The 12,192-nt window shown below is 38.0% G+C and overlaps 1 protein-coding gene across 8 annotated transcripts in view; it reads left to right on the top strand.

Moving 5' to 3' along the window:
• CD47 (CD47 molecule) overlaps nt 1–11,106 on the top strand; it is a 45,857-nt gene extending 34,751 nt beyond the window's left edge. For 3 of the 8 annotated variants that reach the window (XR_004060017.1, XM_010386610.2, XM_030940635.1), the window contains 4 exons: nt 2,782–2,813; nt 4,145–4,169; nt 5,095–5,127; nt 7,109–11,106. Coding sequence is in view for 5 of the 8 variants with exons in the window: in XM_010386610.2 (XP_010384912.1) it covers nt 2,782–2,813; nt 4,145–4,169; nt 5,095–5,127; nt 7,109–7,113 (95 nt within the window). In the remaining 3 variants the exon portion in view is untranslated. The remainder of the gene's footprint in view (nt 1–2,781; nt 2,814–4,144; nt 4,170–5,094; nt 5,128–7,108) is intronic. The other 5 variants (XR_004060016.1, XM_010386611.2, XR_004060015.1 and 2 more) reach the window with 3 other exon arrangements.
• Nucleotides 11,107–12,192: the final 1,086 nt, after the last annotated feature.

Genomic DNA, 12,192 nt, shown 5'->3' with positions numbered 1-12,192 from the left:
GTAGAATTTATATCTATGTATAGGTATAAATTCAGATATTTTCTTGTTCCATTTGAGAGGTAAATTTGGTATCAATAGAAAAAATGTTTTTGAAAAATTTAAACCCTGGAAATATATTTATGGCATGGAGTCAGATGTTTCAGGGAGAGAAGAACAAATCAAGAAGCACTGCAAGTAAGCTCGTATGGAATGCTTAAGGCTTGTGGTTAAAAAATATATGTATATGGCTGTCAGTGTCTTAGGCTCATGGTAGCAGCAGCTTAATCATAATAATTCTTTTGTCACATGGGTTATATCCATATTGGAGAGAATTAACTCAGGTGAAATTAACTTCTACACTATTTGGTTTTATAATATTTAGAGGGATCACAACTGACTGATGTCCCTTTGAAGTACCGTTCTTCATAAATCTCTTTTTTCAGAATGGGCCAGCCAAATGTGACAACCCTTGGATGTGAGATTTAGAACTAGAAACTATTCTTTACACATTATTAGGGAAGAAAAGGAGTTACTTGGCAGTTAGCAATATTCTATTTTGTTTTGTTTTGTTTTTAGAGACAGGGTCTCATTATGTTGACCAGGCTGGCCTTAAGCTCCTGGGCTCAATCTATGCTCCCACCTCAGCCTCCCAAGTAGCTGGGACTACAGGCATGTGCCACCACACCTGGCAACGTTTATTCTGATAAGTAAATTTATGAGCTCAAAAATGTAACTCTAAAACCGTATCTGTGACCTTTCATATTATCATCAGAAATTTAGGTAGCTGTTTAGTTCTCTTTTTCTTTGTAGAACATAGATATAAGGCATGGTTTCATTGAAGTTCAGTTGTATATACATGTAACTATCTTGATGTTCCCAAATAAAGCTCTGTATTTCTAATTGGTTTATTGGGGAAGCTGCTAAATGTAGTGCATCCCAACCCATTTTACCCCGTTCTACTTTAAAAAGAGGTTGGCTCCTTGTTTGGATGCAAGGACCAGATCACTCCCCCAGGTTCCTCCACAGTAAGGGAGGTCTATTTAAAGCCACCCATGGCACTAACGGAGACTGGACTCCTGTGAGCTCAGGTACATAACTGGGCCTCACAGGGGTGGGACAGTATGTAGTCTAGGAATTGGAAAGATCCATTCCATCTCAAAGAGCTGAAGCATCGTGTTGCCCTCTCAGCCGCGAGAGTAAGGTGATGCTCCTGTCAGTTATAGTTCCTGAGTTCCTCTGTCTTTGATTCTTTGCCTATTAGCCAGCTAGCTCACCCTCTCCTTTATGCCCCCATTTTTCATCCTATTCATGCCTTCTCACAGACAGCTTTTCTTACCTACAGCTTTGAGCTCGTCCTTGCCTCCTTTCTGTTTCTTTTTCACTTTCCCTTCCCATCACCAACTTTCTGGTCTTTTTTCTGTTTCTCCTTAGAGTCCAGTGGTGGGGAGAAACTTGTCAGTCCAGTCCTTTGCCATTTTTCCTGTTGGAGAAAGACTCACCAGCTTTTGGCTGGCTCACAGATTGGCTTTCCTTGGGTCAGGACCTGCCCTTTTCCCTGCCAGCTTCAGAAGCTTAACAGAGTACAAGTGTGCAGTGGTGGTAAATAAATAGTAAGGAACACAGAGCAGTCCTGGAGGTGTGCCTCGATCTGCTGATGAGAAAATCCAATGCTGTCATCCAGCCCAGGTCTCAGTGGAATGGACCTCTCTGTTCAGTAGGATCCCCCTCCTGCTGAGTGGTTCATGGCATGTTTCTGTTTGACGCTTTTCCATCTGTAGGATTCTAATTCTGTATTTATTTGGTTTTTTGGGTTCTTTTATTTTTGAGACAGAGTCTCACTCTGTCACCCAGGCTGGAGTGCAGTGGCGCGACCCCAGCTCACTGCAGCCTCTGCCTGCCAGGCCGAGGGAGATCCTCCCACCTCAGCCTCCCATGCAGCTGGGGCTATAGGCATGCACCACCACGCCAGCTAATTTTTGTATTTTTGGTAGAGACGGGGTTACATCATGTTGCCCAGGCTGGTCTTGAATGCCTGAGCTCAAGCAATCTATTTGCCTTGGCCTCCCAAAGTGCTGGGATTACAGGTATGAGCCACCACGGCCGGCCTTCTCATTTGTTTTTTTTTAATAAGAAAGCTATCTCTTCTTCCCTACCCAACTAGGGTATTCTTTTCCCTTTCGTCACTTTGCTCATGTCCTATATTCCTTCAACTTCATTAATGAATCCATTTAGAAGCAGTGAAAAAGGCGAGTCAGAAAGCTAAGAAGAAATACATACAGGAATACTCAGAGCGATCTGAGTATTTTCTTTAGTTTGTTAGCTCTTTGGAGCTTTGAAACTGGAAAGACCCAGGGAGTGGTGTGAAGAAAGAGACTGAGCAGTAAGAAACAGGAGCAGTGAGCTACGGGAGATGGAGTAGTGGGGACAAATTCTGGCACATTCTGTCCACACTGGGTAGACAGAGGAGGGAAGATGGAGCAGCCACAGTGGGGGGATGTTGGTGACAGCATTTTCCCACCAACCAGTGTAACAAGTGGCTGATTTGGGGGAAAGATGGCTTTAACAAATGAGAGAATGTGTTTATTATTTGATGTAGGTGGGTTATTTGCTTCATTTTTCAAATCAGTATATATAATCAAGAATATTCAGCATGTTTGAATAGACAGAGCTGGAACTCTTTCATTAACATCTCTGGCACCTTTAGTTTTAGCCCTGAGCATTTTATCTTAAAATTAAACATTACCAAATGCCTTAGTTTATTTCATTTATTAAATTTATATTCTTATTTGTTATTTATATCAGCTTCCAATCAGAAGACTATACAACCTCCTAGGGTAAGTTAATGTTTATTAAATGAATTGTGAATGATCATTTGAGGGATTAGACTGAGGAAATTGGTAATTGAGATATTTTGCTATCTGTTTAGTGTCACATCAAATTAAGAGAAGTTTGAAGTCATTGCATGACCTCTGCATGAATGGGCCCAGTTCTATTTTAAAACCTGTGTTTGGTCATTTTAGTATCAATGGGATGGAACACATGATTTCTTAAGATTGTACTGACTTCTCACACCCAGAACTGCAAAGTAGGAATAATGGCTATATTATCTCTGCAATCAGAAGGAAGCTGATTCCAATATATCACCTTACCTGTTGGATTCATTGGATGTACATACACAGAATGACAATTTCAGGCTTAAAAATGAGGAGAAATTCATACTAAATTGACATCATTAAAAATGATAATTATAAAAGTAAATGTAAATATTGCTGAAAACATCTATTTGGAGTTATGATTCGATCCCCTCCCATACAAATGTTTTACACATTTTTTCGCTTAAAACCGTGCTTAAGGTTTCATTGTACCTTAGATACGTTATTAGCCATCTGAGAAAATTCCAAGAAAGGAGTAATTTTAGGAGGGCATAAATGAAGAGAAAAGCATGTTTAAAAACATAGACTTATCACGGTGACAGGCCCAACGGCTATTTTGTGGAGATAAGCTCTGGAAAGGATTATATTGTACTTAGCTTCCTTTTACGGAGTGATGATAGATTTATCTGGAATGCCAAAGAGAGTCTTCTGTCTGTGGCCAGAGGTAGAGGTCACATGTGCTTCTAAGTCTGACAAGCCTCAGTGTGCCTAAAGGGCAGGCAGGGCGGCTATGTGTGTCTACCACAGGCGTATATTCTAGAAGAATTGGTGCCATAGCTACGTTGGTCACAAAAGGCCAGCAACTTAACCGGACCTGTAAATCCTAACACGTTTTCTTTCGTGGTTACTGAGCGCAATTTGCAATACTTGAAGATGATTCTGTTTTGCTTCCACCTTTTCACTGTATTATTTATTCTCTTGTTGCTATTTATGCTTGCACTTTAATAGTTTTAGAAGTTAGAATTTCTTGAGCTGAGAGTGGTGAAGTGGGAAATTCTGTTGAGAAAAATAATATTAAGAGAATAATACAATTATTATTAAACTATTAACCGGACTTGGCAAGCTTTGCTTTAACATTTATAGCCTTATTTCATGTTGTTTTTTTTTTTTTTTTTTGACTATAGGATTTACTGCTTACTACATAGTTTAAATATTAGCATATATAAGTTTTACTATAAAAGGACATCACATAAATTATATTTTTATGTAAATATATTTTAAATATTTTTCAGAAAGCTGTAGAGGAACCCCTTAATGGTATGTGGTTATTTCACTCTTAATCCCTTACCAGATCATAATTTGAACTGGCCCGCAAAACAGTAGAATGCCCCGTCTATGCCTTAGGAAGAATATAGGGTTTTTTCCCTCTTTTCCTCTTGCCTTGGCATCTCTACTCTTGATTATTCATCAAGAATTATTGGCTGGGCACGGTGGCTCACACCTGTAATCCCAGCACCTTGGGAGACCGAGGCGGACAGATCACGAGGTCAAGAGATTGAGACCATCCTGGCCAACATGTTGAAACCCTGTCTCTAGTGAAAATACAAAAATTAGCTGGGCATGGTGGCACGCGCCTGTAGTCCCAGCTACTCAGGAGGCTGAGGCAGGAGAATTGCTTGAACCCAGAATGTGGAGGTTGCAGTGAGTCGAGATCGTGCCACTGCACTCCAGCCTGGCGACAGAGCAAGACTCCGTCTCAAAAAAAAAAAAAAAAAGAATTATGAATATTTTATAATATTCTCACCTCTGGGAAAAATGCACTATTCTGTGTCTAAGTAGTTGCTTACCTTAGCCAAGTGCTATATGGGCAAGGAGATCGTTGCCTTTTGGTACTGGCTGAGATGAAGCATGACACCCCCTAGTAGAGAAGGATCCCAATTACTTCCAATTTCTGATTTACACGTTTTAAAAAGATACACGCTGTTGCCACAGAGTGAGACCAAAACATCTCATTTCCTTTCTTTGTAAACCTAGATCTGATTTCCCTGCTAAGTCTGTTTCCTTTGTGAATGCTGTGGGTATGATCCACAAAAAGGCAACATAATAAAATGATAGCTTTACAATTAATTTGGCTGTAGAGTTGTAGACTAGTTAGCATATCATGGCATATTTGTTGATTTAGAAATGATTTCCAATTGTGGAACCTTACTAACTGCCTGCTTGGCTTGTTACTAATCCCTAGCATTCAAAGAATCAAAAGGAATGATGAATGACGGTAAGTATAAACTGCACTTAATAATTATAGATCAGTTAAAACACGGACATTGAAAAACAAAAAAGCTTCTTGAAAATGTGGCTCTTTTTTAGTAAAAGGGACACTGTCAGATAATAAAGGTTCACATTTCTTGGTGTATACAACTTAAAACTACTTCACTAAAAATTGCAAAACTACTACTATAAAAGCTGTAGGGTGTCACGAATCAGACTCCAGTCATATGGCTCTCAGCAAAGAGAAATTACCACTTTTTGTAAAACGTTTTTCAGATTCAGTGTCTGGTGACTGTAAAATGCCTTTTATAAGGCACGTAAATAATCTGGCACAGATCTTTATCATTTTGACAAAGTTTCTTTTTTGCTTGTGTTGGTGATTTTGTTGCATTTAACCCATGAGGACTTAACATCTCTGCTTTTCCAATCAGGAGCTTGGTTCTAACATTTTGGGAGATGATTAAAGAGCGAGAGAGAGAGAAAGAGAGATGTTTTGTCCTCAGTTTTTGCTGCTGCTGCTGCTGCTTTTTTTTTTTTTTTAAGGACTCTGGGCTAATAATTTCTAATCTTTACAGAATATTTCAAAGACATATATTTGTTCTTAAAGATTAATACGTTTGAGATATTGAGTGCTACAAGCATTCATTTTGGTTTTACCTTAACATATTATGATTCCTCAGTTTTGTTGGCATTTAGTAACTATGTTTACGTTTTTATCTTATCAAAAACATCTTCTTACCTTTGATATTTATAATCACTCCTCGGTCATGTAAATAGTTTGCTTTATATTTTACTGTTTTAAAGTCTGTGACCTTACCTGCCCACTTCTGTAGCAAAGTGCAGCATTTAACTCAGGAAGCTATATTCCCCCAAGTACCGTTAATATTCGCATAAGATTAAAAACACTTCATGCATTGGTGAACAAAGTTTAAAACCATGTATATTCAAAATGGAGTCACAGAATGATCCTACTTTTGTACGTTTGTGTCACAGCCTTTAAAAGCATGTTTTGTTATGTAAGCCATTACCCTCCTAAAAAAGACTTCAAGGAATAAATTCACAGGAATAAACTAAAAGACATTAAAAAAACAAAAAACAACTGGTACCAGGAATTGTGGCATGGTTTGTTCCAGTAACTGTGGCATGGCATGGTTTGTTCCAGGAATTGTGGCATGGTTTGTCCATGTTTACATTCTGATGTCCTTTTTTTTTTTTTTTTTATTTCTATGTCCTTTCCTTTTCCTTGTTAGTGTCATTGTTCTGTAGTCGTATGAAGAAACTAAACTTTTCTCCATTTTCAGGAAAGCAATCTAAGAATCTTGAGCGCCTCTTCTTTTGTTAATTTCTCTTAAGATGTGACTTTTTTAAACTACTGCATCAGGAAATATTGTAAATCAGTTTTGCCTTGAATATTTGTGATGAAGTCTACGATGATCTTCAAGATTCCCTTAATTTTGCTAATATTCACCTGATCAGCATTTGTTTTTAAAATGTCTGTCTGGTGGGTCCTTCCCACTGACAGCTGCTCATTGCTCACAGTGTGTCTGCCTTGTCAATGAATGAGGTTCAAGGTGCTTCCTAGGGATCAGAGTCAGGACCGTTCTTCTCTTTCATCTACAGCTGATCAGATGTTTATTTTACTTACATTAAATGAATGGTGGAGATCCAAAGTGAATATTATAGAATATTATTCTAGGATCAATGTCTTTTGCTTTGAAAAATCAACATCTCTTGGCTTTTCCTCAGCCAACCGAGCAAACAGAGATAATCAGACTGTGTTGACTTTTTACTTTGATTTGGCATTGGCCTTTTTCTTACTGAAATTAAAAAGGCTATGATTCGCCTGGTTTCTGTCTCTGACCTTTGCAGATGTATTTTCTTAATTTTTAGATACTATATATCTGAAACTATTTTTTAATGCATCAACTTTTTAATGGATAGAAAATAGACACCAATAGTGATTATATGTTCATTTTTCAATTTTCCAGAATAACTGAAGTGAAGTGATGGACTCCGATTTGGAGAGTAGTAAGACGTGAAAGGAATACACTTGTGTTTAAGCACCATGGCCTTGATGATTCACTGTTGGGGAGAAGAAACAAGAAAAGTAACTGGTTGTCACCTATGAGACCCTTATGTGATTGTTAGTTAAGTTTTTATTCAAAGCAGCTGTAATTTAGTTAATAAAATAATTATGATCTTTGTTGTTTGCCCAATTGAGATCCAGTTTTTTGTTGTTATTTTTCATCAATTAGGGGCAAAAGTAAAATGGACAATTTCCAAGAATGATGCCTTTCAGATCCTAGGGCCTCTGGTCTCTAGGTAACCAGTTTAAATTGGTTCAGGGTGATAACTACTTAGCACTGCCCTGGTGATTACCCAGAGATCACTATGAAAACCAGTGGCTTCCATCAAACCTTTGCCAACTCAGGTTCACAGCAGCTTTGGGCAGTTATGGCAGTATGGCATTAGCTGAGATGTGTCCGCCACTTCTGGGTCAAGGGAATAATAAATTAAGTACAGGCAGGAATTTGGTTGGGAGCATCTTGTATGCCATCTCTGTATGACGTGATATTGATGGAGATAGTGGTCCTCATTCTTGGGGGTTGCCATTCCCACATTTCCCCTTCCACAAACAGTGTAACAGGTCCTTCCCAGATTTAGGGTACTTTTATTGATGGATATGTTTTCCTTTTATTCACATAACCCCTTGAAACTCTGTCTTGTCCTGCTGTTACTTGCTTCTGCTGTACAAGATGTAGCACCTTTTCTCCTCTTTGAACATGGTCTAGTGACACGGTAGCACCAGTTGCAGGAAGGAGCCAGACGTGTTCTCAGAGCACTTTGTTCACACTTTTCAGCAAAAATAGCTATGGTTGTAACATATGTATTCCCTTCCTCTGATTTGAAGGCAAAAATCTACAGTGTTTCTTCACTTCTTTTCTGATCTGGGGCATGAAAAAGCAAGATTGAAATTTGAACTATGAGTCTCCTGCATGGCAACAAAATGTGTGTCACCATCAGGCCAATGGGCCAGCCCTTGAATGGGGGTTTATTACTGTTGTATCTATGTTGCATGATAAACATTCATCACCTTCCTCCTGTAGTCTTGCCTCGTACTCCCCTTCCCTTATGATTGAAAAATAAACAAAACCCACATTTCCTATCCTGGTTAGAAGAAAATTAACGTTCTGACAGTTGTGATCGCCTGGAGTACTTTTAGACTTTTAGCACTCGTTTTTTTACCTGTTTGTGGGTGTGTGTTTGTATGTGCATATGTATGAGAAAGGCACATGCATCTTCTGTATGGACAAAGATGGGGTACCTACAGGAGAGCAAAGGTTAATTTTGTGCTTTTAGTAAAAACATTTAAATACAAAGTTCTTTATTGGGTGGAATTATATTTGATGCAAATATTTGATCACTTAAAACTTTTAAAACTTCTAGGTAATTCGCCACGCTTTTTGACTGCTTACCAATACCCTGTAAAAATACGTAATTCTTCCTGTTTGTGTAATGAGATATTCATATTTGTAGTTGCATTAATAATAGTTATTTCTTAGTCCATCAGATGTTCCCGTGTGCCTCTTTTATGCCAAATTAATTGTCATATTTCATGTTGGGACCAAGTAGTTTGCCGATGGCAAACCTAAATTCATGACCTGCTGAAGCCTCTCAGAAAACTGAACATACTAGCAAGACAGCTCTTCTTGAAAAAAAAAATATGTATACGCAAATATATACGTATATCTATATATACGTATATCTATACACACATGTATATTATTCCCTGATTGTGTAGCTGTCCAAAATAATAACATATATAGAGGGAGCTGTATTCCTGTATACAAATCCAATGGCTCCTGCAGCACTTTTTCCTTCCGAAAATATTTACACTTTGCTAACATAATTTGTTACTTTAAAAATCAGTTTTGATGAAACGAGGGAAAAGCAGATGGACTTGAAAAACATCCAAACTCCTATTAGGAAAGGTATGAAAATCTTTATAGTAAAATTTTTTATAAACTAAAGTTGTACCTTTTAATATGTGGTAAACTCTCATTTATTTGGGGTTCACTCTTGGATCTCATCCATCCATTGTGTTCTCTTTAATGCTGCCTGCCTTTTGAGGCATTCACTGCCCTAGACAATGCCACCAGAGGTAGTGGGGGAAATGCCAGATGAAACCAACTCTTGCTCTAACTAGTTGTCAGCTTCTCTGAATAAGGGACCACAGCAGCAGGAGTCCTCCTGCTTGGGCATCATTGGGCCAGTTCCTTCTCTTTAAATCAGATTTGTAATGGCTCCCAAATTCCATCGCATTACATTTAAATTGCAGACAATGTTTTGCACATTATGTATCTGTTTTGTCCCATAATATGCTTTTTACTCCCTGATCCCAGTTTCTGCTGTCGACTCTTCCATTCAGTTTTATTTATTGTCTGTTCTCACAGTGACACCATTTGTCCTTTTCTGCAACAACCTTTCCAGCTGCTTTTGCCAAATTCTATTTGTCTTCTCCTTCAAAACATTCTCCTCCAGCCCTGCAGCCCCTTCCCCCAGCTATCCTTTGCAGTCTTTCTCCATCTGTGTAGCTGCTCTTTTATCTCTTAACTTACCGTTCCTACAGTACTTTATGCATCTTTGCTTAGTTCTATTAGTTTTTTGGTCTTGCTCCTCTCCCTTGATTTTAAAATTCCTTCTATAGCTAGAGCTTTTCTTCCATTCTCTCTTCCTGCAGTGTTTTGCATACATCAGAAGCTAGATACATAAGTTAAATGATTGAGAGTTGGCTGTATTTAGATTTATCACTTTTTAATAGGATGAGCTTGAGAGTTTTCTTGTCTTTTTTTTTTTTTTTTTTTTTTTTTTTTTGACAAATGTCACATGCTCTAAAAACCTTCAAAGGTGATTATTTTTCTCCTGGAAACTCCAGGTCCATTCTGTTTAAATCCCTAAGAATATCAGAATTAAAATAACGGGCTATCCTGTAATTGGAAATATTTCTTTTTTCCGGATGCTATAGTCAATTTAGTAAGTAACCACCAAATTGTTATTTGCACTAACAAAGCTCAAAACACGATAAGTTTACTCCTCCATCTCAATAATAAAAATTAAGCTGTAATCAACCTTCTAGGTTTCTCTTGTCGTAAAATGGTATTCAAAAAGGGGGATCTGTGGTGTGTGTGGAAACACATACTCCTTAATTTACCTGTTGTTGGAAGCTGGAGAAATGATTGTCGGGCAACCGTTTATCTTTTATTGTATTTTATTTGGTTGAGGGATTTTTTTATAAACAGTTTTACTTGTGTCATATTTTAAACTTACTAACTGCCATCACCTGCTGGGGGTCCTTTGTTAAGTCATTTTCAGTGACTAATAGGGATAATCCAGGTAACTTTGAAGAGATGAGCAGTGAGTGACCAGGAAGTTTTTCTGCCTTTAACTTTGACAGTTCTTAATTATGATCATTGAAAACCAGCTTTCTCATAAATTTCTCTTTTTGAGAAAAAGAAAGCATTTGTACTAAGCTCCTCTGTAAGACGACATCTTAAATCTTAAGTGTTGTTACCATGGCTGGTGAGAGAAGAAAACATTTTGTTTTTATTAAATGGAGCATTATTTACAAAAAGCCATTGTTGACAATTAGATCCCACATCGTATAAATATCTATTAACCATTCTAAATAAAGAGAACTCCAGTGTTGCTATGTGCAAGATCCTCTCTTGAGAGCTTTTTTGCATAGCAATTAAAGGTGTGCTATTTGTCAGTAGCCATTTTTTTGCAGTGATTTGAAGACCAAAGTTGTTTAACAGCTGTGTTACCGTTAAAGGTTTTTTTTTTTATATGTATTAAATCAATTTATCACTGTTTGAAGCTTTGAATATCTGCAATCTTTGCCAAGATACTTTTTTATTTAAAAAAACATAACTTTGTAAATATTACCCTGTAATATTATATATACTTAATAAAACATTTTAAGCTATTTTGTTGGGCTATTTCTATTGCTGCTACAGCAGACCACAAGCACATTTCTGAAAATTTTAATTTATTAATGTATTTTTAAGTTGCTTATATTCTAGGTAACAATGTAAAGAATGATTTAAAATATTAATTATGAATTTTTTGAGTATAATATCCAATAAGCTTTTAATTAGAGCAGAGTTTTAATTAAAAGTTTTAAACCAGTCCAATGTGTTTCATAATTATTTTTTAATTTTCTCCATGGTGCAGTGAAAACATCACATGAGAAAGCAGGAGACCTGGGTGCTAGTTCTGGCTACACTACCAGTTAGCAGAGGACCTGGGAAAGCTACTTCCCTGGATCTCAGTGTCCGTCTCTACCTGTAGAATGAGATAAGTCTCTTCAAGACTGAAATGTATGGTTCTCCATTTTAATTATCAGTTAGGACTATTTTGATTACAAGTGAAAGAACACTTAAATGTAAGAAAAATGGGATCTACTGGCTAACATAACCTGAAAATTCAGACATGCAACTGGATCCTGGGCCTCTGAAAAGTGTGATAAGAACACAATGTCTTGCCAGCTCTCAGCTTTACTGTCCTTCATGTGGCTTTACTCTCCCAGGTTTCCTGTGATGGCAAATGGCCAGCAGCAGTCCCAAACCCATTTTCTCCCAGGTTCAGGGAGAGTAGAGGGGTGAAAAAGAGCACATCTCTCTCTCTCTCAATAGTCCTGTCCACCCTGGGTTGCACCTGACCTCAGTGCTCTGACTGAGTCATGTGCCATGCCTCCTTCAGTCACTGAGGCCAAGCGTCTCTGGTGCTCTGATCAGGCCTGGCTGACTCCTGAGTCTAGACCGGAGTGGAGGTTCTGGGCTCCATCGGAGCACATGTACCTGGCTGGAGGTGCCAGGCGGAGGGGAAGTTCACCTGAAGCAAACTCTGGGGGTCTTTCCAGATGATGAGATTTGATTTGAGGCACAGTATTCCTAGTCAACGCTTCATTCCTTCAGGTCTGTACTCTATGATTCTACATTATATGTGTGATTGTAGACCATTTGAACAGAAAGTAATATTTGGCAGCAAAATACCGTCTCATTCCTTACCT

The sequence above is a fragment of the Rhinopithecus roxellana genome, chromosome 1, assembly GCF_007565055.1.
Source record: "Rhinopithecus roxellana isolate Shanxi Qingling chromosome 1, ASM756505v1, whole genome shotgun sequence".
NCBI lineage: Eukaryota > Metazoa > Chordata > Mammalia > Primates > Cercopithecidae > Rhinopithecus > Rhinopithecus roxellana.
Note: the sequence above shows the minus strand (reverse complement) of the source record. Positions and strands in the feature narration are given on the sequence as shown.